This window comes from Dendropsophus ebraccatus, chromosome 7 (genome assembly GCF_027789765.1).
Source record: "Dendropsophus ebraccatus isolate aDenEbr1 chromosome 7, aDenEbr1.pat, whole genome shotgun sequence".
NCBI classification, from domain to species: Eukaryota; Metazoa; Chordata; class Amphibia; order Anura; family Hylidae; genus Dendropsophus; species Dendropsophus ebraccatus.
Genome location: NC_091460.1, coordinates 116,690,676 through 116,718,549, shown reverse-complemented (window position 1 = coordinate 116,718,549; position 27,874 = coordinate 116,690,676). Strand labels below are relative to the sequence as shown.

Below are 27,874 nucleotides of genomic sequence, written 5' to 3'. Positions count from 1 at the left end.
TGCACTCAAGCTAAGCAGGGCACAGGTGCAGTGAAGGAGTCAGACTAACGTGTATTTTCATAGGACACCACGTATGGACAGAGTTGCTATCTACCCTGACACCAGGATGGGGGGGATCAGTGAGGTGAGAAGCAGCAGGGTTATAAAGAATGGAGAATTTATTTATTTTTATTTTTTTTGAAAGGTGGCCAACCCCTTCAGTAGAGTGAACATTGTACATTATATTTCCATGGTAACAGACAACAAACAAAGTCTGTGTAGTCTGATCAGTCATCTGTCTTCTACATGCGGCCACATTAGCACAAAGTGGGTGAATCCTAGAAGCAAGACAGTGGATTGGACTATACAGAATGTGCTTGCTGGAGACCTATGGTCTGTATACCATTTCTACAAACAAAAGGATAGGAAATTCTTAGTTGTGATCTATTGCAAGGTTGTTTTATTTTAGATGCGTTGGCACAGTATGTCCAAGCATTGTATAAACAAGGGCCGTTCTGCGTGAATCATGATCAGGAAGCGTTAAACAAAGACCATTCACGTGAAACGGACGTTGTTTCTACAGCCTGTGAGCATAGCCTTAAAAGGCGGACAGGACTTTAGTTTGTATTAATCTGGAGCTATGTACAGCTTTATTCACTATTCATTTCTAAAGCTAGATAAATAACCAAATAAAAAAATTCTGTTTTCTCTTTCTGTGGGCAGAAATACCGTCTTGAAGTTGGAACTCAGGCTATGGACCATCTGCTGAACGTATTACAGACTGACCGGTAAGAGGCTTCCCCCCCAAGACTGATAAAGCTTGAAAGTTGACAAAAGACAAAGGGTCGTATTAGATCAGTGATAAATGATCACAAACTGGATTGTTTATTGGTAACTTGAAATCGCTCACCATATTACACAAAACAATAGTCGTTCGTTACGATCATACTATGAATGTTTACTCCATCTGATCCCAGCGAATGAAGGAACCACGTGGAATTACATTGAAAAAGTAGTGAATAAATGTTGAATTACAGTGAATGAATGCGAAAATAAAGCGAATGGTTAATGATGATTTTTGTGTCAGCACCAAACAAATGATGAACGATTTCTCATTGGTTGTTTGATCATTGCCTGCATTTACATGAAACGATTATCATTTAAATTAGAGCGATATAACAATTATTAGCACGATAATCGTCCCGTATAATAGGGCCCTTACTGAATGTTTGCTATCAAGTTCAGCCTTTTTACACTTACAAACCCTAGCTGATGCTGAATCTCCCATCGCACAGATTCCGGAATCAACAATGCACCATTTAATATAAGGAACCTTAAATAGTATAGCTCAGTCCAGATGTATTATATTATTTAAGCAAACAGCCTCTGTCTATGTCAGGAACTGTCCAGAACAGGAGAGGATTTCTATGGGGATGTGCTGCTGCTCTGTACAGTTCCTGTCATAGACAGAGGTGGCAGCAGAGAGCACGGTGTCAGACTGGAAAGAATACACCACTTCCTACCTTACACACAGCAGCTGATAAGTACTGGAAGACTTCAGATTTTTTAATAGATGTAAATAACGAATCTATATAACTTTCTATAGTCAGCTGAGGGGATTACCCCTTTAAGAAGGCCACTATGGTCAAGTTGGCATTCGTAATAGGCATGGATGTAATGGATCTAATATTTAAGTCAGAGTTTGTAGCAATCTACAAACCAATTGTTAACTAAAGATTGAAACACTGTTAGGTGTAAATGCTACTTTAGGGTGCGTTCACACCTACCGCATCCGCAGCTTATTTTTCCGCGGAAATCCGCAGGTCTGGTAGTGCAGATTTCAACCTGCGAGAAATCCGCGTATGTGTGCGTTTTGCGATTTTCTGCAGCAACTTTATTGCAACTGAAATGTCCGTTTAGAATGAGAGACATTTTAAACGGACATTTCAGTTGTGATAAACTTGCTGCAGAAAAACCGCAAAACGCACACATATGCGGATTTCTCGCAGGTTGAAATCTGCACTACCAGACCTGCGGATTTCTGCAGAAAAATAAGCTGCGGATGCGGTAGGTGTGAACGCACCCTTAAAGTCGCCAAGCCTTCACCAAGGTCCCACACATAATACTGAACTCTCTGATCAAAATGTATATTATCTTTCAGTGCTGATTCAGAAATCATTGGCTATGCCCTGGATACGCTTTACAATATCATGTCTAATGATGCAGAGGAGGCAGGTAAGTCGCAGATCTCCCATAGGTGTTCTATAGAATTCATTGTGTGTAAAGGCACCCGACTTACTTAACATTTGTAGATCTGAACTAAGGTTTCACAATCATAGTGCACTACCATCACAATCATAGCGCACTACCATCACAATCAGCGCACTACCATTATCCACTGAAACCATCTCATTATACATGATTCCACTAACAGAAATCGCCTGTCTGTCGTACGGCCAGAAGTTCCTTTCCCACACTACTTTATCTAGATTTATTGTGTATGTAATATTCTTTCTTGTAAAGGTTTATATGTTTGATGGCAGAGATTATTGTGTGGATGAACCCGATCCTTCTGAGGACTAAATATTATAAACCTTAGTTTTGTGACTGGGCGATTAATCGTGAAAAAAACGCCTAGGAGCTGCGGCCGGTCCACAGAGAGTGCCGGGGGAAGGGATGGGACTCGTGATTTTAGTTTAGTAAGAGAGCAGGCCCTGTGCAAGGAGCAGGGATCATTCTTTTACTAAACTAAAACCATGGGCCCCGTCTCTTCCCCCTCACTCTCTATGGCCTTTTTACAGTCCTAAATGCAGTGGGCCACCTTTATAGGCCAGGCCTGTTAGTGTTCCTTCATATGTCCCTAACAAGAAGCAATACACCACAGCACACCAAATTCCAGAAGTCAATCTTTATTCACCGAAATTCGGAAAAAGACTCTTGGAGGTCAGAACACATGCTGGTGATGAAAAAGATTAATTTCTTGTGATACTGTGCGTCCAATGAACCAGGGCGTTGGCCATTGTGCACACTCCTATCTACTTTTATGTAGATAGTATGTCTGATAGTATGTGCTCCCCAAGCTCACCCATTGGGAGAATGAGAGTCACTTGTTTCCTCTTTTGACTGCAGTATTTGCATAAGCTACAGTGGAGAGGATGACGCTTGGCAGCCTGGTGGGGGTCCCATACACTACAGTAGGAGGGGCTCTGTTTAGTTGGTCCTTATGGCACAAGTGACCTAATTCTGGGCCCATCTGGTTGCCCATATTACGTTTATCTGATGGGATGTATGACCTATATTAATACGTCAGTCTTTACACATTCAGGAAATAGTAGTTTACTCCCTACTACTCTGATTTTGCTCCCTTATGTTTCCCCTATCACCCCGGTACCATAATATTCATGCAGTTGGTCGATTCCGATCATGGAGCCTCCTTCCCAAAGATACAGGTGAACCACCACCTATGAGAACACTGCTTCCGGCGAGCAGACAGGCCGCTTCTGTTGGTCCAGTGACCTCACAAGCATGCACGTATCCGTGTCCGCTGGAGCCTCATGTCCGACATTGATTTGTTGCTGTTTTCTTTTCTCCATGTACACCATTGCAAAGTGACATTTGGGCTTCTTGCTTGCTTAGTATTAGACAGTAGTAACACCACTAACACCAACTGGACGTCGCTGTCTTCTACTATGACAGGCACAGGGGATCTATGTGTGATATGTTATTATAACCCAGGAGCTCCATTGCTGTGGTGTCTGTAGTATAGGATACAATACTGCTTTATTAACATGGCACGCCGCTGGACATGGACACTTGTGAATTATAGCTGTCATTGGTCTTCCTTGTGTTGTAAACTTATTATCTTTCTTTCTTTTATGTTCTTGCAGCCGAATCCGAAGGTAAAATTTAGTGTCTGCATGGTGTGTTACCCCTCATCCTGCATCCTCTAACTGCCCTGGTGTTGGATTAGCTTTGCCATGTGTCATGCCTCCATTTTCTAGCAGATCCCCACTGAACTAATACATTAAACACCCAATGACACCTGTCATTTAGAACTAAGCGAACCTCGACCACACTAAAGTTTCGTCCAAACCTGAACATGCATCATTTGATTATTGGTGGCTGAAGAAGCTGGATGCAGCACTAGAAGTTAAAGTGTACCTGTCATTTGAATTTTTATTTTTTTGCAGAAATCAATAGTCCAGGCGATTTTAGGAAACTTTGTATTTGGGTTTATTAACCGAAAAATGCATTTTTTTCACGAAAAAGCAGTTTGAAGCTCTCCCCCCTGTCTTCATTGCTCTCTATGGAAACAAAACAGGACAACAAGGAGTTAATTTACAGCTACATCGCCAGGCTATCTCCTCTGAAGTCAGCACTGACCTTTCTGACCTCTAAATACTGGCTTTCACACAGTTCCCACTGTGTAATCCTTTGTTCTCTCCTCTCTGCTGGCGACTAATCTCCCTCCTCCCACCTCCATAGAACAGACAGGGGCACCTCTGATGTAAAACAGTCAAGATTTCCTGATAATGAGCAGTGAATGAGAGAGAGAAGGGGGGGGGACCTGCGGAAAGTCTATTTGAATGCAGATAATGGCATATTTGCCTAATAAACCCAATTACAAAGTTTCTTAAAATCGCCTGGACTATTGATTTCTGCAAAAAAAGAAAAAAAAAGAAACGACAGTGCCACTTTAAGGAAAACATGGATACAGACTATCACCTAGGGCAGCCTTAGGGCTGCATCCAACTGCTTCAGCCATGGGCAATCTAATGCTGCACGCTCTGGTCCGAACCACCCTGAGCATGCTGGAGGTTTTCTCATCTCTACTGATATTGTTCCAGGTGGATCTAAGGATGCTCTCACATGCAGCCACAGCTAGCGCTTCCACTTCCGATAATTGCAGACAGGACTTGAAGGGGGTATTCCAGTGAGCAAAAAAATTCAAATAAACTGGTGTCAGAAAGTTATAGACTTATAAATTACTTGTATTTAAAAATCTCAAAGTCTTCCAGCTGGTGTATGCCCTGCAGGAAGTGGTGTATTCTTTCCAGTCTGACACATTGCTCTCTGTTCCTGTCATAGACAGAGGTGGCGGCAGAGATCACTGTGTCAGACTGGAAAGAATACAGCACTTCCTGCAGGACATACAACAGCTGATAAGTACTAGAAGACTTTGATATTTCTAATTAGAAGTAATTTACAAAAATATCTAACTTTATGACATCGGTTGATTTGAAAAAAATTGCTGGAGTACCCCTTTAGCCAGTGGCATGTCCTGGTGTAGCCCACCATTATCTGTGAACCAGTGATTCACACATAACTGCTGGGGCTGGCATGGAAAAAAACAGATCTTTCTACTGTACCTGCATACAAGCTATAGTAAATGTGGACCAGTGACCAGATGATATAACACACTACATTAATAACAATTCCTTATTCATACCTAAAGCACGTTCCACTAACAGAATTAAAATTTCCATGTTCCATGAATGGGGAGTATAGACAGTATTCTATGTACTTTGTAACCGTCATAGAGTTCTGACAACCTGGTATCATTGGTGAGGTTGTCGAATTGTGTGAAATCCTAAACTAAACTAAATTATGATAAATCCCAAACAACCCCCCCAGGGATAAGCACTGTAAAAGCGGGTACATTTATTTCCCATGTTGATAGCAATATGAGAGAGAATCAACTAAAAGGATACATGTATTTTCTCCTTTAAATGGTTGTTCCAGCGTATCGTAAGAAAAAAACAAAAAAAAACCTTATACTCATCTAACCCCACTTCACCACCACTCCAATTCTTTTCCTTCCAGTCCCCCTAACCTCTGGCTTCTTCCTGCTTCTTGGGAGCAGGATGGATCTACCTGCTCAACAATCACTGGCTAAGATGGGACACCGCTGCGGCCATTGGTTGGCTGAGTGGGCCGGTCCAGCATCAAGTGCTAATTTTAGAAGCAGAAAGAAGACAGGAGATCAGGGGACCGGAAGGAGAAGAACGGTGCTGTGATATTATTCTGTTTTTCCCACCACCTCATTCTGTTTTTTTCTTAAATCATGCTAGAAAACACCTTAAGGCTATGTTCACATTACGTATCAGACCGGCCGTTCCGTGACCCAGGCCGCAGAGCTCTGATGCGGGCGCATCAGCGCGTGCCCGCATCAGAGCTTTCCATAGCACACAGTGAAGCGAGCGGCCAGAGCCTTGCTTCACTGTGTGAACTGACAGGTCGTTCTGCGGCCGGAATTCACTGAATTGCGGCCGCAGAAAACTGACATGTCAGTTTTTTCCGGCGCCGCATGGGATCTCGCCCGGAGCGTGTATGATGTGTGTACGCTCTGGCTGGGATGCCATTGAAAATAAAGCTATGTTACACACCGCAAAACTATGGCCGTAGTTCTGCGGCGAGAACTACGGACGTAGTTTTACGTAGTGTGAACATAGCCTAAGGGTGTGTTCACATGTAACTGATTCTCAGCGAATTTGCAGCGACGTCCCTTACGAATTCCTGCCCTGTACACTATGGAGCTCCGAAGCAAGCCGGAGCGGGGACCAGGGGACGTATACGCTCCGGGGGTTAACGGGGCAGGCTGCAGACATACTCACAGCGGGATGTGCATCCCACTGCGAGTTTATCTGCCCATAGTGTACAGGGCAGGGATCCGCAGCGAATTCGCATCCAGAAATCTGCTGCAGATCTATGACGTGTCAACGCACCCCGAGGCTATGTGCACACTACGTAAGAGACCGGCCATTCCGTGACCCCGGCCGGGTCACGGAACGGCCGGTCTCTGGCCGGATCATCTCGGCCGGTACTTAAGTACCGGCCGGATGGTCCTTTCGGCCGCAGAGCTCTGATGCAGTGGGATCCCCATAGCACACAGTGAAGCGAGCGTCCGGAGCCGCTCGCTTCACTGTGTGAACTGACAGGGCTTTCTGTGGCCGGAATTCACTGAATTCCGTCCGCAGAAAACTGACATGTCAGTTGTTTACAGCGGTGTATGGGATCCCACCCGGAGCGTATACGATGTGTGTACGCTCCGGCCGGGATCCCATAGAACAACAGGCATTGTTCCACCGTGGTAAAAGTATGGCCGTTGTTGCCATCGGCAACAATGGCCGTACTTTTACGTAGTGTGAACATAGCCTAAAGGTTTGTTAAATATATACAAATACAGAAAGAACCCAGTTTGGAAATGTTGCTAATTTGATGGAATCTGATGGCGATTTGCACACAGCTTTACCCATTTTCTGTTTCCACGTGCTGTGATTGTAGGGTAAGACCAATGAGGACATTTTTTGTTTTCTAAGGAAAGCAAAGTCCAATAGCATCCAGCGTAATAGAATAATCCAAGTGGTTCTATTAGCCAAGTGTTCAACCATGTAGGTCTTTTTCAAGTACTCCTGAACTTTGCTTTCCTTGGACTTCTGGTGCCATATACTTGGAATTGTGGCCTCAGATGTGCACCCCTATTCACTTGTCTCTATTGGTGCTGCTTGACCCCGTTGTTTCTGGTATATTCTGTTTTCTGTCATTTTCTTCCTAATACTTTTATCCTTTTTTTTTTTATATAGACGAGAATCAGCAAGTACAGAGCGATGATCTGGGAGTCCAGTTCACAGAAATGTTTATCAAACAGCAGGAAAATGTCACAACCTTACTGTCTATTCTAGAGGTTCGTCTTCGCTTTCTCTAAGATGATCCAGGATAAAGTGAAAATAGATGAGTATTTTATGATACTCACTCAGGCCCCAGTTCCTTTATTATTATTATTATTATTATTATTATTATTATTATTCTGCTGCTCTCTATTTTACATGGTGTAAATCATGCGATGAATGAACATCAATCTCAATGGTAGTAACAGCAGCCTATAGATCACAGTACGGCATGTCTCTTACAAATTTTTCCAATGTACGTACAATGACCCCCCCCCCCCCACACACACCTTCTTCCTTATGTTGTATTTAGCTGTCATAGTATTGTGCGCACTGCAGAATCTACATTACAGCAGTCTTTTAGGCTTTTTGGTGTGTCAGGTTTTAACCCTTGGTTGGGTTCATTCCTGCTTATATCACCATTGATAAGCAGTGCTTATGAGAAAACCCTGTCTCCCTGTTCACACAGTATGTCTCCCTTGCAGGAGTTTGATTTCCATGTACGTTGGCCGGGTGTGAAACTACTGACCACTCTTCTGAAGCAACAGGGACCTCAAGTTCAGCAGATTATATTGGTCAGCCCGATGGGTAAGTTCTCTAAACCTGAGCTGTTTGCTTTTGACTCCTGGTGGGGGGAAAAGTTGGATGCTTTCCTGGGGCTGCCAGGAAGACATGGTTACAGGATATGGCCTATGGTTGTATCCATGTTTCCAGGACTCCCTAGAGCGGCATCCAGCTTCGCCAGCCACCAGGAGTCACTATGAGAGGAACATTATTATGTGACACCCTAAAGAAGTGTAACTGCATCCACATTAAAGGGGTTATCCAGTGCTACAAAAACATGGCCACTTTCTTTCAGAGACAACACGACTCTTGTCTCCAGTTTAGGTGCGGTTTGCAATCAAGCTCCATTCACTTCAATGGAACTGAGCAGCAAAACCCCGCCCAAGCTGGAGACAAGAGCGTTGCTGTCTCTGGAAGAAAGTGGCCATGATTTTGAAGCACTGGATAACCCCTTTAAATGCTGCCTAAGTGCAAATAAGAGGACAGAAGAGACAGATCTCTGTTATACTGACAAATTCATCATCTTTTTTTTTTTTTCATAGTTGACCCATAATGGCTTTCAGCCAATATTATGTTGTGTATTTTACAAATTTAATAGGGATGCTTTTTTTTTTTCAGGTGTTTCCAGACTTATGGACTTGCTAGATGACTCTAGAGAAGTTATCCGTAATGACGTAAGTCATTGACTCATTCTCGATCCGGGCTTAAGCCACTCTGCCTGTGACATAGCTAGATGATGCGGAACCACAGGGGTTGTGTCTGTTTTTGGTTTGGCTTAGTGTGTCATAGAAAGACATGCGTATTATTTTGACTTACCTATTGTCCAGTATGACAACATTTACAGCAAATGTATGGCCAAAACATGGCATGAATGGGGCCTTAGCTAGTTTATTTAAAGAGACTCTCAGTAGGTTGATGTTGCCGTATCTTAGGGCCTGTTCACACCATGAAAGACAGGCAGAAAGGCTGAGTGGACCCGGCTCAGAATCCTGCCTGCTGTTTTATTGGTGTGCCATGTCAATCCTTTGAGCAGAGAGGCGCAGAAAGCAAAGACGTGCAAGGCATCCTATTGAAACGTAGGCGGGATTCCGAGTGGAGTCCGCAGGCGGAAGTTCCTCTGCCGTTTTTTTTTTTTTTTTGTAATGTGAACGGCGGTATAAACTAATGAACAGAATGATCTATCACTTACATTGTTCTGTGAGATAACCCCTGAACAACAAGGACAATACTAGTCCTCTTCATTAGGGTACGTACGCACTACGAAATGGCGACGGAAACCCCGTTGCGCATTCCGCAGCTTGCACCCGCTTGTGGACTGTGGCGGGCGTGCGCGTCTCCGCCCGTCTCATAGACTATTCTATGCACAGGTAGATTTTTTGGACGGACGAAGGAATCCGCCCAAGCATAGCATGGAGTCTATGACAAGGGCGGAGATGCCCATTCCCGCCACAGTCTGCGAGCGGGTGCGAGCTGCAGAATGCGCAACAGGTTTTCCATCGCCATTCCATAGTGCGCACATACCCTTATGGTGGGGTAGGGGTGCAGCATGAAGCCCATTCTCCTGCATATTGGGAGAACGGCTAAACAGAATGATGGAAGTAATACATTGTTTTGCTCAGCATTCATATCACTAGTTTAAGGCGGAATAAACCTACTGACCGATTCCCTTTAAAGATGTGATGTTTTCCATAATTCCAAAATCATTTAAAAATGCATGAGTGACACAGTCATTTAGCTATAACAGTTTAGCCCTTGTGAATGTCACTCAGAGCCTTACATTTTCTCGGTTCACTTGATGCTTGACAAGCGCCATTGTCTCAGGATAATCAGTGTTACTCACTTCACCTGTCAGAGGTTTTAATATTACGGCTTGTCGGTATATCTTTAGTATACAGACCTATACCTGCCATGTTGTGAATTATATGAGTAAATTGTGTTTTGCTTTTCTGTTTAACCCTCGCTGCACTCAGCCTCCATGTAATAACTGTTCATTATAGTAATGTGCTGTTGCATTGACCTGACCTGGACTCGCTCGGCTCAGCTGAAAATAAACACCTGTTTTGTCCTGCAGGGACTTCTACTATTACAGCAGCTGACAAAAAGCAACGCAGCTATACAGAAAATTGTAGCTTTTGAAAACGCTTTTGAGAGACTTCTTGACATCATTACAGAAGAAGGAAACAGCGATGGTGGTAAGTGTGTGACGAGTGGATTACAGTCACATCTCCATGCAGATAATGTATTTTTCACTTAATAAGACACACCTGGTTTAGACAACTGAAAATATGGAAAACTAAAATATTTCATGCTAATTACATTTCCCTTGTGGTCTAAGGCAGTGAAGGGGTCAAATTTTATAGAAATTACAAGGCCACTTTAACACTCTCCATGACAGTTCATTATACCCACACATACACAGCTCTGCTGCATGCACAATACACACCCAGGTCTGCTACATTATACACACCCAGCTATGTTACATCAAAACACACACATCTCTGTTACATCACCATACACAAACGGCTCTGCTACATACATACACACAAATTTTAATACAGATTGTCCCTACCTACAGGATCTGTAGTGCACTCTCCTCATAGTCGTATGACTAATCACATGACTGTAAAATCACTGTTCCAGCAGGACTTCAGCGCTCATTCTGGTTAAAGTGTCACTGTCGTTTACATCTTTTTTTTTTTTTTTGCAGAAATCAATAGTACAGGTGATTTTAAGAAACTTTGTAAGTGGGTTTATAAGCCGAAAAATGCATTTTTATCATAAAAAAGTAGTTTGAAACTCTCCCCCCTGTCTTTATGGTTTTCTGTGGAGAGGGGAGGAGTGGAGGGAGATGAGGCATCAAAACAGGACAACAAAGAGTTAATATACAGCTACATCACCGGACCATGTCCTCTGAAGTCAGCACTGACCTCTCTAACCCCTGAATACCGGCTTTCACACAGCTCCCACTGTGTAATCCTTTGTTCTCTGCTCTCTGCTGGCGACTAATCTCCCTCCTCCCCTCTCCATAGGTTACACAGGGCTTGACTGATGTAAAAGATTTGAGATTTCCTGATAATGAGCAGTGAATGGGGGGGGGGGGGGACCTGGGAAAAGTCTTTTTGAATGCAGATAATGGCATATTTGCCTGAAAACCCAATTACAAAGTTTCTTAAAATTGCCTGGACTATTGGTTTCTGCAAAAAAAAAAAAAAAAAATGACAGTGACACTTTAAGTTCCCAGGGGCTTTTACATGAGGGAATCTGGAGGTGATGCACACTGATCAGTGCTCGGCAGGAGAATGGAGAGGACTGTGCAGCTATCAGTCATTGCACAGTTCACTCAGCAGTCGAGCACAGGAAAGTAGTTAGGGTGGTCTGACAGTGTCGGACCGGGTCTCTGGTCTATAAGACACAGGCACTTTTTAGCAAGGTATTTTCTTGCTAAAAACAGCATCTATTAAAGCGGAAAATATGGTAATAGCCTAATTATTAAGATGATCCTAATAAAAATAGGTTAGTTTTCGATGACCTGCTATTGATTTTATAGGTATTGTAGTAGAAGATTGCCTGCTGCTGCTACAGAATCTGCTCAAGTATAACAACTCCAATCAGAACTTCTTTAAAGAAGGCTCCTACATCCAACGCATGAAGCCATGGTTCGAAGTGGGGGATGACAACTCTGGCTGGTCTGCACAGAAAGTAACAAATCTACATTTGATGCTACAGGTATACATCCTGGGCTTAGTAATCCTTGCCACAAATGGATATACACATTTGTCATAAGCATAAAGTAATTCTCACATTGTGACATGTGTAGGTGATTACACGACCAGCAGCCCTAAAGCAGCCTAATCATCTGTGAAAGTCTGTGATAATAAGGGAAAAAAAGCATCTAGATTGTACATTAAAGTGTTACTTTCTGTAATCAAGAATCTGTTTTCTCACTTTTTATCTATTTATCATCAAGGCAAAGCCGTCTGCATTACAGAGGAGCAAAGTGAAGACTGATTTGCTGTGTCTGTTATAACTAGAGATGAGTGAACCTGGAGCATGCTCGAGTCGATCCGAACCAGAACTTTCGGCATTTGATTAGCGGTGGGCTGCTGAACTTGGATAAAGCCCTAAGGCTATGGGGAAATCATGGATATAGTCATTGGCTGTATCCATGTTTTCCAGACAACCTTAGAGCTTTTTTCAAGTTCAGCAGCCCCAGCTAATCAAATACCGAACGTTCGGGTTCGGATCGACTCGAACCCGAACCCGGTTCGCTCATCTCTAGTTATAACCTATGGAGGGGCAGAGGGGGGTAAGTGAGCAGGAAGAGTAGACTGTCTGGGCACAGAAAACGCTGAAATCATAGGTCAGAAAGCTCAGTGCTCCTCTGGGTGCTTGGTGAGAGAGGATTGCAGGATGCAGTGTTTTGCAGGGCTGCTTTTTCTCCTCTCCATGCTCACTTATCCCTCATGGCCCCTCCCCCCTCCATAGACCATAATAGACACACAAAGACTTCTTTTGAAGTGAGGGAGGTGCCGCTGATTCCCAGCTGCGCACTAAGGGACGGTTCACACTGAGCAAACACGGCGCAATTCCGCAATGTGCTGCTTTGAGCGAATGGGAGAGCGCGCGCCTGTCTGCTCCCTCTCCTCTCCGCTCAAAGAATGAACACGTCCATTCTCCGAGCGGAGAGCGGCGGCAGCGGACGAGCGCACGCCCTCTCCATTCGCGTAACAGCAGGACACTGAGCACGGCGGGATTCCGCGGCGGAGAGCTCCGCTGCGGAATTGCGCCGTGTTTGCTCAGTGTGAACTGACTTTAAAGGTCTACTGTGCAGCTCCCCGAGCATACCAGCCATGTCTGCAGCCGTAGCTTAACATCAGGGGGGAAAGGTGTTTTATTCTGATGCACAAGATCAGAAGAGGTGCTGCAACTAGTCATCAGTTGATTGTTACTGTGCAGCAGGGAACCATATCGACCTGATTGGTTCCCTTAAAAGTAAAATCTGCCATGTAAGAAACAAGGCCTAAAACCGCTATGAACTAGCAATGCAAAGTGTACAGGACTCACAGAAACTATATTTTTTCCCATTTGCAGCTGGTAAGGGTTCTGGTATCTCCAGGGAATCCTCCTGGGGCCACTAGCAGCTACCAGAAGTTCATGTACCAGTGTGGTTTACTGCAACAGCTCTGCATCATCTTGATGGCAACCGGGGTCCCTGCAGACATTTTAACAGAAGTAAGTATCCGCAAACCCCATACACACAGGGGGGGGGGGGGGATTTATAAACTATGTAAGTTAGTGTTTTGGTCATAGTTTAAAGTGGGCCTTCTGCAAATGCCTCATGTATTCAAACTTCAGCCTAACTCAGGCATAACTTTTATCTCAACTCTACTCCAGTTCCTCTTAATAAACCTGGCTAATCTAATCCCAGCAGGATTTTACTTAGTAATCTTAGTATTTTCCCCAATACTGGTAATATGGTTAAAGAAAGGTGGTTACCCTGTTTGCTTAAAGGGTTTCTCTGGTTAGGTAAAATACATGTCGAATCATTCCTGCTCCTAGAGACTAACAATTTATTCCTTACTTGTTTTTATAGTTTTAGTCTCCTTCCCCCAGTTTTGAGCCTGCTGCTTTCTCTGCTGCATTCTCCCTCCTCCCCCCTCCCTTCCGAGACGACTCGGAAATAGTGTCCCTGGGCGGCTGTCTCTGCACTCTTTGATGCCGGGTAGGTTAACCACTGTGAGGTCACCAGCAATTTGGCCTGAGATTAACCTGGCATCACAGAGTGCAGAGACAGACAGCCAAGAACACTGTTCAAATGAGCTGTCTTGGAAGGGAGAGGGGAGGAGGGAGATGAGAGCGGAAATAGATTGAACAACTCACACACAGTTTTCTGTGTCTTCAGCAGAAAGCAGCAGTTCATAACTGGGGGAAGTAGATAACCCTTTTAGGTCTCATATGTCCAAGATGTTGTGCTTCATAAGGTCTCAAGATGCTTAACATTGGTGAGAATATAAGTGGGAAAGCTGAAGAACACACCCAGCACATTATACGACATCTTATCTGGGACCTTTTCCTGTCACAAAAATCAGGGTCCTAGTCCCCCGTTTAACAGCAGCGGATTTGTAACACTGTGTTAAAATGTCACTGTCACTTCAGAAAACTTTTTACATTTCATAGAGACATGTCAAAAGTTTTGAGTGTTCAGAACCGTACCGATCGGGAGATAGAGCCAGGAGAAGACATGCTGGAGCTGGACTGATCAGTTGGGCTCTATTGTAAGTCCGACTGATCGCTTGACTCAGAGCTAGGAGAGGATGCGCTGCAGCCCGTCTTCTCTCGGCTCTACCTCCCGACCAGTACGGGTTTGAACACTCAGACCCGGACCGATCAAAACTTCTGACAAGTCTCTATGACATCAAAAGTTTTCTGAAGTGACAGCGACGGTTTAAATCTAAAATATCATCTCTGAGTCAAACAGCCTTAGCTATGGTTTCCATCGTGTGCAATATAGATGGACTGTTTTGATGGTTCATTTTTTTTCTTTGCTGATTTACACGTTTACACTGATTGTTTTGCTCTTGCGTCCATAGACCATTAACACAGTCTCTGAGGTCATCAGAGGCAGCCAGGTTAATCAGGACTACTTTGCATCTGTAAATGCTCCATCAAATCCTCCGAGGTAAGCGTAAAATTCACATCCTGATCAGCGTTTCTGCTTAGCAGCTAAAATAGAGCACATGGAGGTGACCCTAAGGCCTTATTAGCATGTCTGCAAAATACATCCGCAATTTTTGCGGATCTGTGAATAGGCTGTGATCTGTGCCACAAAAAAATAGGACATGCAAATGTGGCACGGGTCACTGTCTAGGCTTATGCCCAAATGTACTGTAGGTTACACATCCACTTACATTCAGATCAGCTGGTGCTTCCAGAGTCACCATGATTAGGTGCTGCTTCCCCCAGAATCGGTACAGGAACTGTTATGTAAAGTTTGGAGACTTTTGCAGTGTCAGTTTTTAAACCTTTGTTGAGTTGATGAATGTGCAATAGAAGTTGTCCATACAGGGAACTATTGGTGAACAAGTCTAGTGATCCCATAACTGCACCATGCACAAAGGTGGGGGGGGGGGGGAGGCGGAATTTATCAGCAAACTATGAGAACAAGCTGGGAGAATGTTTATTCCCACCTCTGCGTCACATTACTTAGATGCACTCCCAATGCAAGTCTATGGGGCCATGTAGTAGTGTTGAGCGTACTTGCCGAAAGTTCGTCCAAACCCGAATGCTCTGCATTTGCCTCCTGGCAACAGGGGAAGTTGGATGCCACCTTAGGTCATAGACTTTTTCCATGTTTTCTTGGCCACCCTAGGGCTGCATCCGACTTCTCTAGCGCCGGTAGTCAAATGTTGAGCCTTCAGACGAACATTGCCTAACCAGAATTTTTCAAGACTACCATCTAGCTCTCAAAAATATAGCAGGGAGAGGAGCAGGCGGCAGGGCAGTCATCTCCCTGCTTGTTCTGCTGATCTCTGTGGCATATCAAAAGTTTTCTTTTTGTTGACAGGCACTATTCAAGGCGTACCTGTCATTTCAACAAATGTCTGACATGTTATAGCCACATGTCAGAGGTTTGTTTCGGTGGGGGTCTGGGTGCTTAGACCCCGGCCAATCTCCAGAATGAAGGGATAGTAGCTCTTAGCAGCGCATGTTCTGTCCCTTCATCTCCACTCTCGCTGCCAATGTAGCAGTGGACGGAACTTCTGTTAGACGCGATTGCTGGTAGTCTCAGAGGGTTCCATTATAATTCCGTCCACTGCTACATTGGCAGTGAGAGTGGAGATGAAGGGACAGAGCACGCACTACTGAGCATGTCTGCTCCTTCATTCTAACTGTCTGTGGAGGTCTCAGCTCCTGGACCCCCACTGATACAAACCTCTGACATGCGGCTATGTCAAGTGCACTTAAACAAACTAGCAACTGCCCAAAAATTTGGGACAATTTTACACCAAAACCTACACAAAAAAACATGTAATTACAATTTGAAATAAAGTGACACTAGTTTAATGTGATCACCAGAAAAGGAACATGTAATATTGTTTTTTGTTCAATTTTGTGGTTTTCCCGCAGGCCCGCCATCGTAGTGCTTTTAATGTCCATGGTGAACGAAAGGCAGCCCTTCGTCCTGAGATGTGCCGTTCTTTACTGTTTCCAGTGCTTCCTTTACAAGAACCAGAAGGGTCAAGGAGAAATCGTTGCAACTCTTCTGCCTTCAACGATTGATGGTAGTGCATTCATATCTATTTATTAGGGTGCCCTACCCCATAGGGACGTGGCAGCACAAGCATGGTCACTTTCCATCAGTGCCTGGGGAAATCTAGTCCTGGCAAAATTGCTCTTCATATATTATCAGTCTCCCCTTCCCTGTGGAATGAGGCCACAGAGCATGCTTACAAGTATGTCCTATACAAAGATTATCATTGTGTCTATGTCCATGAGGCTTGCCATAAAGCATGTCACTAAATGTTGTTATGAGACCATAAAGATGTATGAAGATTTACAGGCCATTTAGGTTCCACTAGGCGTTCTGGGAAGAAAGAATATTCAAAGCAGCTGTCGCACCACCTTGAAAATGCAGCTTTCCCTAACGTCAGTGATTGATTTCAACTAGGAATCTTAGAAACTAATAGCTAGCCGGCACCCAAAGCAGCTTCCTGCAGTTGGGTAGTCTTTGCTTTTTGAGATCTCATTAGCCTCGGCATCTATCTCTAGTCAGTTTGTAAGACTAGTTAGAGTGAGACACTGCCTTAAAGGGAAAGCCACCATTTCAAGGTATTTGTAAGAGAGCTTCTTTCCATATGCTATCTTCCTAAATGCTGTTGAAAAGCAAATTACAATCAGAGAATAGAAACAGATAAAAAAGATGTTGCAATATTTGGCTCTAATGGTTGCGAACAAATCTAGGCAATACATTCCCCTATGTCCTCCAACGTTATACATATGGCCACTAGGTGTCTTCATTTACTGCGCATGTGTACAGCTGCTGCACGTCCACATTCAGTGGCTGAGAATCCTAAAGGTTGCTCGCAGTGTATGGTCAGTTCTCCTGTCACACAGCTCCAAAACGTATGTAATCACAGCAACATTATACTGACTGAATTGTTTCATAAGAAAGAGCGTTGTCTCCTGGTAAGCTGCAGGGCTGAAAATATAATTAGTAGAAGTTAATAATACAATTAGCCTTAGTTAATTGCCCTCAGTTGATCTACAACCTGCATGATGGACAGGTGTCTTTCCTTTCGTAAGCACACACTTCCTGTGTGTGGTGTCCTTCTTTTTTTTTTTTTTTTTTTTTTTTTTGAGATCAGAGAAAATACCAAATATCGGTATGGCGGGAGCCCCGACCACAGTTTGGCTATATGTATAACATTGATTTAAACATAGAAAACTTTTTTTTAAACTGCTTGATTTCTCCCAAAAAAAATTGCAACAGGGACGCTTTTAAAGTAAAAAAAAAAAAAAATTACTTCTAAAATTTGGTAGAGTGAGTATGAATATGGAATACTGGTGTTAACTGCAACAATGACAGCTATTTGATTTTAATGTCTGTCTGTTCCCACAGCTACTTCATTGTCTGCTGGACAGCTACTCTGCGGGGGTCTCTTTTCTACAGATTCCCTCTCAAACTGGTGTGCTGCAGTTGCTCTGGCTCATGCATTGTTAGAGAATTCTACCCAGAAAGAGCAATTGCTCCGAGTCCAACTGGCTACAAGTATCGGCAATCCGCCTGTATCTCTGCTGCAGCAGTGTACCAACATCTTGGCCCAGGTATGAGAAGCCACATGGCATCTGAAAAGAGCCCAATGGTAGGGTTTCACAGTACGTCTACAAACAGCAATATTAGACACAGCTCTTGGACAATAGTAGTGCTGTTCCTGTACATAGTCTTTAGTAAGGGACTCAAAGGGGTATTCCACCCAAAGTAAACTTTTCATATGTTGCTTCCCCCCAGGTTCCCGGCTGAGCACTCCTGCCTCCACTTGTTAGAGAAACTCATCTGGGGGTGACAGCCTGCTCAGCCAATTACTGACTGAGATAAGACAGCGCAGCAGCCAGTGATTGGCTGAGCAGGCTGTCACGCCTGGACAAGTCCGTCTGGGAAGTGGAGGTGGAATTGCTTAGCTGGGGACCCGAAGATGATGTAGGAGGACACCAGGGGAGTGCAGAAAGGAAAGAATGGGCTGCTTGTTATGTTCGTCCCTAGGGCATCAGCATATGAAAAGTTTAATTTGGGCGGAATAATCCCTTTAACCAGTAGGGCTAGTTATAACCAGTACAACCATGAAGAAAGTATACTTACACAGAACTGTACAGGTTCCTTCATGGATGTATTAGGTTGGATTCACACCTGCAATAAATTCTGCTCAAACAATGGCACCAACCATGTTATGTCAGATATTAATAGGGCCTGAGCCCATTGTCTTTAATAGAGTCCTGATCTTTGTCCACACCATATCTTAATCATTCAAATTGCCACGTGCCTGAGGCAGAATTATTAGTACTTCTTTGCAAAAACCGCACCACCCCTGTCCTCAGGTTGTGTGTGGTACTACAACTCAGCTCCATTAACCTCAATAGAACTTAGCAGCAAAACCCAAACTGAGGCCAGAAGAGGTGCTGTTTATAGAAGAAAGCAGCCATATTTTTCTAAGCCTGGAGAATCCCTTTAAAGGAAGTCTGTCAGCTCCACAGATAAACAGTCAGAGAGGCATAACAGACATATAGGGCTCCAAGCTAGTAGCCAAACCCTGTATGTTTACCATAAGGAGGGGTGCTAAGTCAGCAGGGTCGGCACCGCCTTTCTGACTGTTTTCCTTTGGAGCTGACACATTCTCTTTAAACTATGAGTATAATCATGATAATTCCAGTAACCATTTTAAAGAGATTAAATGTATGACGTATAATTTGCAGGGGGATAAGATCGACAGACGGGTATGTATATGTTGGCACTGCTTGCTGACACTGCAGGGCTTCTTTTACTTGCTTTCTCAATATGGGATTTTTTTTTTTTTTTTCCATTTAACCCTTTAAATAAGTGCTCTGCAGTGACTCTTACTCACACCGTCTCTCTTCTGCTGTGGTATTCCCATTACAGGGCTCTGGGCTGATCACTGGTGCTTACACAAAGCAGCATGACTACTCCATGATTCTAGAGTTCATGTCTTCCTAAAACAGGAGAGATGGACACGGCACTTACCTCCTTATTTAAAGATGCATTCTGAATCCCTATATAGTTCATTTGTTCTATAGTTAAGAGGACTGGACCACAGTTGTGGGTTGGATGGTGCAGTTGCATCTTTAAAGGAGCAATGCCAGTCTTGTATAAATGCCCTTTCACACCTTCCTTTTTACTCGAGGATAATTTTGGTTTCGGAATCCAACTTTTCTATCTTCATCATATATTCCCATGCAGTCCTTTGCTTCAGTGTGTCAAACCTTGCTCCCTTAAAGGTGATGCCATCAAATGTTTCCTGAAAATGAACATATGTTTTTTTGACCCACTAAGTGTGAAAAAATTTTAACAAAGGCCCACCATTACAATGCTCCACTGGTGCCATTATGGGATTGTTGCCACCCTTGACAAGGCAACGCCATTCCCTGGAATTTCCAAAAGCAAATATGTTTCTTACATTGATGGCCTATCCTCAGGAATGGTCAGATAGAATGGTGAATGGGGACAGACTGCGTCCAGCCCTGTTCACTGTCTAGTGCAGGAACAGCTGATTGGCATGGGTGCCAGGTGTCTGCACCCCACCGATCATTGACCGATGATTTACATTGTGGACAGCTTATCAATCCATCTTGGTTAAAAAAAAACCCTTTGAGAGTAGATTGAGGTTAATTAAAAGAGGTGTAAAAATTGGAGCTTTACAGTAAGAAAGATGTACTCTAAATAAGATCATGCCATGTGCTTTCTTACTTGTGGGCATCACTGAAAAAATATAAGTATGTGAGAATCCCATAGTGCGTTTTAGGTGTATGGAAATGTAATTTCAGATCAGTGCTCTCCTGAACCAGCCCTCAGACAGCCACTGGTCTCCCATTTCTCCTGGCTTCCTGCTATGTTACATGCAAAAAACACTGCAGAGACACCATCACGTGTCTCGACTTCAGTGAGCTAGCCAGACCTTCGTCCGGGAAGTAACAACCAAGCCAAGGAATGTCTCCAGTCAAGTAAACCACCCAAGCAAGGTATCCATCCAAAGACAGCTGTTTCGGGGTATTTGCCCCTCATCAGTGTGGAGTAGGTTTCTGGCTAGTGGGAGCAATGCCTAGTAAGTGCATGCAAAAGGACGCTGGTTGACCTCAGGGACATCAACCAAAACACCACAGAGACACCATCACGTGTCTCAACGTCAGTGTATTCTAGGACATTGCCCCCTGGGAAATAAAATATGCAAAAACACTGCAGAGACACCATCACGTGTCTCGATGTCAGTGAGCTAGCCAGACCTTTCTCCGGGAAAGAACAACCAGGCCAAGGAATGTCTCCAATTAAGCAAACCGCCCAAGCAAGGTATCCATCCAGTTGTGACGTGACGATGCAGGAACCCCTGGAGAAACAGGAGACTGGTGGCTGTCTGAGGGCTGGTGGGATGGGTAAGTATAGATTCTTTAGTTGGTTCTCCCACCCCCTGCCTGAAACGGATCTTTAGATTTGGCCGGAGTTCCCCTTTAACAGCAGCAGGGGCTCTGTCTGCTCTTGTTAGAGAAAATAGATTGGAAAAATCTACATTCAGATAATAAACACAAACTAGAAAAAAAGAATATCATTGATTTTAATCAGTAAAATAAAAAAAGTATAGGTGTGATATTTCCTTTAAAATCCCAATGGACTAGGGGAGATCCTTATGTTTGTGTGTGAGTGTTTGCAGTAACTACAAGCACAAAACTAATAGTGTAAAACCAACTTATGTGTAGATTACTACAGTCTTTACTGGTTGTTCCAAAAATAAAAAAATAAAAATTAGCCCTTTCATTTAATAGGTTTTATAAAATTGATTTGCATTAACCTCATTCTAATAGTTTTGCTGTTGCATTATGGTGTTACCTAAACAGTTTTCTTCCTTTTTTTTAACCTGTTCCGTAGAATTACACGAGGATATGTCACTAAAAGTCCAAGCATGCCATGACTATTTTTTTTTTTATTATTATTTTTCATTTTGCACAGAGTTTGAGTTTATTTTTATTTTTTAATGTATATTATAATTTCCAGTTTGCATCTAATAGGGGATGCCACGCAGATGGTGTTTTTAGTGTGGTTTTCCAACAAGGTATTCAATTAAGATGCCATAGATTTCATTGGTGGCTTAAAAAACATCATTTTTTTGTGTATTTTTCCACATCTCCCACTGATATCATTCAGATTTAAAAAAAAAAAAAAAAAAAAAAATCAACTGGTGTCAGAAAGTTATAAAAAAAATTTTTTCTTTACTTCTATTTAGAAATCTCCAGTCTTCCAGTACTTTCCAGCTGCTGGAAGTGGTGTATTCTTTCCAGTATGAAGCCGTGCTCTCTGCTGCCACCTCTGTCCGTGTCAGGTACTGTCCAGAGCAGAAGAAGTTTTCTGTGAGGATTTTCTACTGCTGTGGACAGTTCCTGTCACAGACAGAAGTGGCAGCATAGAGCACTGTGTCAGACTGGAAAGGATACTCAACCTCCTGCAGAACATACAGCAGTTTATAAGTACTAGAAGACTTGGTATTTTTAAATAGAAGTAAATCACAAATCTACATACATTTTTGACACCAGGAAATTTGAAAGAAATTTATTTTCCGCTGGAGGTATAGTGTACAGGAGCCCAGGATCCTCTACACTGTTTGTAGTGGCGGCACTGTAACTGCAGAGCAGCTCCCATTGAAATGAATGGAATCTGCTGTAATCAATTTTGATCCACTTTAGGCACCTTAACATATGCAGTACTAGAAGACTGAATAGGCAGGTTACCTTTAAATGTTATTCCATATCGCCTATAAAATAGTTGGTCTAATCCCATATGTGCTTGTATTTCTGCAGGGTAGTAAGGTGCAGACCAGGGTCGGACTGTTAATGTTGCTGTGCACTTGGTTAACCAACTGCCCCATTGCTGTTACACATTTCCTACACAATGCATCTAATGTGCCTTTTGTATCCTTTTTATATCTTGTGTGTATAAAAGCTGAATGAATCCCATTATCACTTCTATACGTACACGATCTGGCATCGACGTACCAAGATAAAAAGGAAACAGCAAAGTTGTATGTTTTGTTCCAAAGAAGGTGGTGGTGGTGGTGGTGGGGGGGGGGAGGCTCCTTAATAACTTAAATAGTATAAAATGAGTGACAGTCACAGGGATGATGGGAGACATGATGCCACTTCCAGCACTGGACCTCGGACATGCGGAGGTCGGGCAGACTCATTGCTGGCTGTGTACAATCACACATACATGAGCATTCTGCCCGGGCATTAAGGAAAGTTGGTTATTTTTTTCTTTTTGAGAATTTTTCTTCCTTAATGAACATACAGCTTACAGGTCAGATATCTGAGAACCTTGGAGAAGAGGAGCAGCTTGTTCAGGGCTTATGCGCTCTGCTTCTGGGAATTTGCATTTACTATAATGATAACTCACTTGAAAACAATACCAAGTAAGTATATCACTCAAAGGGGTATTCTGCTCAAATTAAACTTTTAATGTGTTCCTGTCCTTGGGGAGAACGTAACAAACAGCCTATTCTTACCTCTCTGCACTGCCCGGTGTTCTCCTGCGTCATCTTCAGGCCTCCACCTCTGAGACGGACTCGTCTGGCGATGCCAATCACTGGCCACACCACTGTCCCGTCTCAGTCACTGATTGGCTGAGATGGCTGTCACCACCAAGACGAGTCCATCTTAGAAGTGGAAGCGGGATCACCTGGGACCAAAGAGAACACTCCGCTGCCAAAGCTGTGTGGCTGCTGCTTACCTTCTTTACCCATAGGCATAGATTATGGGGAGGAACGGAGAGACGACTGCCAACAGTTATTGAAGATGTATGGCAACCTTTATCAGCTGCTGTATGTTCTAGAGCAAGTTGTATGGTCTTTCCAGTCTGACTCAGTGCTCTCTGCTGCCACCTCTGGCCATGTCAGGAACTATCCAGAGCAGTAGCAAATCCCCATAGATAACCTCTGCTGCTATGGACAGTTCCTGACATGGACAGAGGGGGCAGCAGGGAGAACCGTGTCTGATTGTAAGGAATATGCAAATTCCTCTAGGACATAGAGCAGAGGATAAGCACTGGAAGACTTGAGTACTTTTTTAAGGGCGCAGTTTACAAATGGGTTCTGGAAAACAGCTAGAATATCCAAAGGTGGACTGTTCATGTCTTTTTCCTAGGGAGATTTTATTTACTGACTTCTGGTTTTTAGTTAAATTTAATGAATCTAATTTTATTAGAAAAGCATGTGTAGGTAGGACTCTGTTACTGTGAACTTGAAGGGGTTGAATTGTGTCTTGGTACATACATATAACTGTTAATGTCTGCTATATATGTTAACCTGAGTGAATTGGTTTTGTTTCTTCAGAGAGAAGCTGAAGCAACTGATAGAAAAGAGAATAGGTAAAGAAATCTTTACAGAAAAGCTGGGCTTCATCACAAAGCATGAATTTTATTCCAAGGCTGCTCAGAAACCTCAGCCAAACTTCTCCAGTCCCGACCACATGATGTTTGATCATGAGTTCACCAAGTTAGTTAAGGAATTAGAGGGTAAGACACCTATGTATTATTGTCATTGTCATAAGCTCCTTACATTTGGCTGTTTCTGTAGGTTAATATTTATTTACAGGCTGCATCTTCTATGGGGCAAATCAGGATGAGGCTTAAAGGGGTTGTCCAGCTAAATTTTTTTTCTTTCAGATCAACTGGTGTCAGATAGTTATATAGATTTGTAATTTACTTCTATTTAAAAATGTCAAGTCTTCCCATATTTATAAGCTGCTGTATATCCTACAGGAAGTTTTGTTTATTTATGTTTAGAAACAGTGCTCTCTGTTGACATCTCTGGCCGAGTCAGGAACTGTCCTGAGCAGAAGAGGTTTTCCTTGGGGATTTGCTGCTGCTCTGGACACTTCCTGACTCAACCAGAGATGTCAGCAGAGAGCACTGTTTCTGAATGTAAATAAACAACACTTCCTGCAGGACATACAGCAGCTGATAAGTATGGGAAGACTGGAGATTTTTAAATAGAAGTAAATTACAAATCTATATAACTTTCTGACGCCAATTGATTTGAAAGATTTTTTTTTTTTTTTTGTTGGACAACACCTTTAACCCCTAGACGACCCTGGACGTAGGGTTACGTCATGGAAGTCTGTCCCCAGACGACCCATGACGTAACCTTACGTCATGGGTGGTATTCCCGCTATGAAGCGCGCTCCGGAGCGGAGCGCGCTTCATAGGAGGTGGGGGCCGGCTGCAGTGAGCAGCCGGGACCTCACCGGTAATGACACGCTGCAGCGATCGCGCTGCCGCGTGTCATTAACCCCTTAAACGCCGCGATCGCGGCGCGACCGCAGCGTTTAAGTGTAAGTGACAGGGGGAGTCCCCTGTCACTTACCGATCGGGACCCCCGCAGTGTGACTGCGGGGGTCCCGATCGTTGAAACGGGCCGCCGGAGGTCTCTCACCTGCCTCCATGCGGTCCGATCGGCGATCTGCTACACTGAGCCTGCACAGGCAGGCTCAATGAGCAGAGCGCCGATAACATTGATCAATGCTATGCCTATGGCATAGCATTCATCAGTGTATAAATCAAACTAATGTATGTAGAAGTCCCCCAAAGGGACTTCAAATGAGTAAAAAAAAAAAGTTCAAAACACTAACACACTACCCCAAAACCCCTCCCCCAATAAAAGTCTAAATCACCCCCCTTTCCCATTATATAAATAAAACATATAAAAATAAATAAATAGATAAACATATAATATACCGTAGCGTGCGTAATTGTCCGATCTATTAAAATATAACAAGCGTCATTGCGAACGGTGAACGGCGTACACGAAAAGAGGGGAAAAAGTGCGCAGATTACCGATTTTATGTTACATTATATATTAAAAAAAATCAATAAAAAGTGATCAAAACGTCCGATCTTCACAAATATGGTATTAATAAAAACTAGAGATCATGGCGGAAAAAATTACACCCCATACAGCCCCATAGGTGAAAAAATAAAACCGTTATAAGCGTCACAATAGGCCCATTTTATTAATATTTAATTGCCAAAAAAAAGGATTTCATAAAAAAAAATATATATAACATTAGAGAATCTGTGTAACCTGCATATGGTTGTGTTCGGACTGACCTATAGCATAATGGTATCATGTCGCTTTTACCATATAGTGCATTACATAGACACAGGAACCCCCCAAACGTTACCATATTGCATTCTTTCTTACGATTTCACCTATTTATATCTTCATAAATAATATATTTGGAATTCCATCATACATGTTATGGTAAAATGAATGACGCCATTACAAAGTACAACTATTCCTGTAAAAAACAAGCACTTACATGGCTTGTAGATGGAAAAATGAGAGTGCTAGAGCTCTTAGAAGGGAAGGAGGGAAAAACGAAAGCACTAAGATCAAAATTTGCGCGGTCCACTGGGTCATTTTGGGCCTGGTCCTCAAAGGGTTAAAGGGACTTTCCTGCCAATGACTATTGATGACCCGTCCACAGGAAAGGCCATCTGTAGTCGATTGGCAGCATGCAAAAACTTTCCATCCCTGATGATTAGGTGATCGGCACAGCCACTGCAGTGGAAATAATGTATGGGAATCTGAAGCCTTTGCTCCTTGAAATATACATAGTGGTGGCACTGGGTAAATGTTCGCATTAAAGTGAATGTGAATTGCTGTGCAGTAACTCGGCACCATGAGTACAAGCAGTGTACATAGCTGAGGCTACATTGTTTATTTCCTAGTACCCTCACCCTGATTGGTGGTGGTGCAGGATGTTGGCACCCTGCCAATCAATTATTGCTGGCCTATTCTGTGGATGGGGCATCAATAGGTTTTGGCTGAAAAAGCTTTTAATGGGAATGCATCATTGGAAAATGACCTATTGTTTATATGTACGTTTTCGGAAGAACATTTTCTGGTATATATGTTAAAGAAACTCTGTCAGTAGGTTTATGCTGTCCTATCTAAGGATAGCATAATCTAGTGACAGAGAAGCTGAACAAAATAATGTATCATTCACATTGTTCTGTGCAGCTGATTTGGAGATATCCTCCTAAATAACATGGACAATAAATAGTCCTTTCCATTATGTGTGTGTGCTCAGTAGTCCTGGATATTCATGAGCAACAGCAAACTCTGCCCACCAGCTGCTGATTGGCAGTTGTCTATCCATGCTGTGTATAGGCAGTCATCTTTCAATCAGCAGCTGTAGGGTCATTATGATCTGTTTCTGCTTTCTGCATTATTCTGAATACTCCCAGTATTTCTTTGAAACATACCAGCCTGTTCCTGTATGCCATTAATGTATATGCATATGAAGATTTTTATGTGCTTATAACAATGCCTACAAAATAATAATAATCTAAACTACCTCTTTAAACTCTTCTCGGCTCTAGCGGTCATTATAAAAGCTATCTACAAATCTAGTGAAGAAGACAAGAAAGAAGAAGAAGTGAAAAAGTCTCTGGAGCAGCATGATAATATTATATCCCACTACAAAACTGTCATCCGAGAGCAGGTAAAAGAGAAAATAATAGCTAACCGTTTATGAAATACTGCACTACTATGACTTGTAGGGTCTGGGGGGCCCTGCAGTGTCACAGTGATTGTCTTGTGCAATAGGGCTAGCAGTCAGCCGACAAATGAGCCAATTTTTAAATTATTCTCATTGGCTTGCATTGTAAAGAGCTGATGTGCCGCTGACAGGCATGATTTTTTAGGGCTGCTGGATTGTCTGTGCAGTCCGATCACATGATTGATTAAAGTGAATGTACCATCAGGTACATTTGCTTTAACATGACCCACGGATAGATCTGCGGCGGCGCAGGGAAGCCGGTGCCGCGGCCCCTTTTTTTTTTTTTTAACTGCGGCCCGGTTCCCGTGTACGGCGCCGTTCTATCCACGGGTGCCGGGCCGGGCCACCCCCAGTGGGAGGAATCCCCTGCCCCTCTAGGGCACGTGCTCCATTGATTCTAATGGAGTCGCGTCATAGAGGGGCAGGGGATTCCTCCCACTGGGGGCGGTCCCGCCCGCCTCCTGTGCTTCAGCCCCAGCCTGGTTCCCGTGGATACAATGGTGCCGTACACCGGAACCGGGCCGCAGTTCAAAAAATGGACCGCGGCATCGGCTTCCCTGCACCGGCGGCGATCTATCCGTGGGTCATGTTAAAGCGAATGTACCTGATGGTACATTCACTTTAAGCCTTTTGAAGACTCAGCATGCAAGTGCCTATCATCGGGATCATTGGTATTGGTCTACCTTAAAGGGCCTTTAAAGGGAAGCTGACAGCACAGATATGCTGCTAGTGTCCCATTGCTCATCACATGAGCAGTGTTTATGTACCTTCTGAGCTGCTCTGTGATCCAGTGTCTACCTAAAAAAAGTTCTTTATCCCCAGTGTGACAGAGG

At 43.4% G+C, this 27,874-nt stretch overlaps 1 protein-coding gene across 4 annotated transcripts in view; it reads left to right on the top strand.

Annotated features, from left to right (window-relative positions):
- The window catches only part of USO1 (USO1 vesicle transport factor), a 44,991-nt gene that overhangs the window by 9,005 nt on the left and 8,112 nt on the right, over positions 1 to 27,874 (top strand). Inside the window, exons 3-19 of one of the 4 annotated variants that reach the window (XM_069978279.1) lie at positions 703 to 767; positions 2,141 to 2,214; positions 3,867 to 3,878; positions 7,563 to 7,663; positions 8,132 to 8,234; positions 8,829 to 8,884; positions 10,282 to 10,402; positions 11,758 to 11,936; positions 13,302 to 13,442; positions 14,801 to 14,889; positions 16,338 to 16,492; positions 17,830 to 18,035; positions 19,179 to 19,199; positions 22,284 to 22,394; positions 22,773 to 22,891; positions 23,810 to 23,991; positions 26,863 to 26,984. In XM_069978279.1, the coding sequence (XP_069834380.1) occupies positions 703 to 767; positions 2,141 to 2,214; positions 3,867 to 3,878; positions 7,563 to 7,663; positions 8,132 to 8,234; positions 8,829 to 8,884; positions 10,282 to 10,402; positions 11,758 to 11,936; positions 13,302 to 13,442; positions 14,801 to 14,889; positions 16,338 to 16,492; positions 17,830 to 18,035; positions 19,179 to 19,199; positions 22,284 to 22,394; positions 22,773 to 22,891; positions 23,810 to 23,991; positions 26,863 to 26,984 (1,857 nt within the window). The remainder of the gene's footprint in view (positions 1 to 702; positions 768 to 2,140; positions 2,215 to 3,866; positions 3,879 to 7,562; positions 7,664 to 8,131; positions 8,235 to 8,828; positions 8,885 to 10,281; positions 10,403 to 11,757; positions 11,937 to 13,301; positions 13,443 to 14,800; positions 14,890 to 16,337; positions 16,493 to 17,829; positions 18,036 to 19,178; positions 19,200 to 22,283; positions 22,395 to 22,772; positions 22,892 to 23,809; positions 23,992 to 26,862; positions 26,985 to 27,874) is intronic. The other 3 variants (XM_069978280.1, XM_069978281.1, XM_069978282.1) reach the window with 3 other exon arrangements.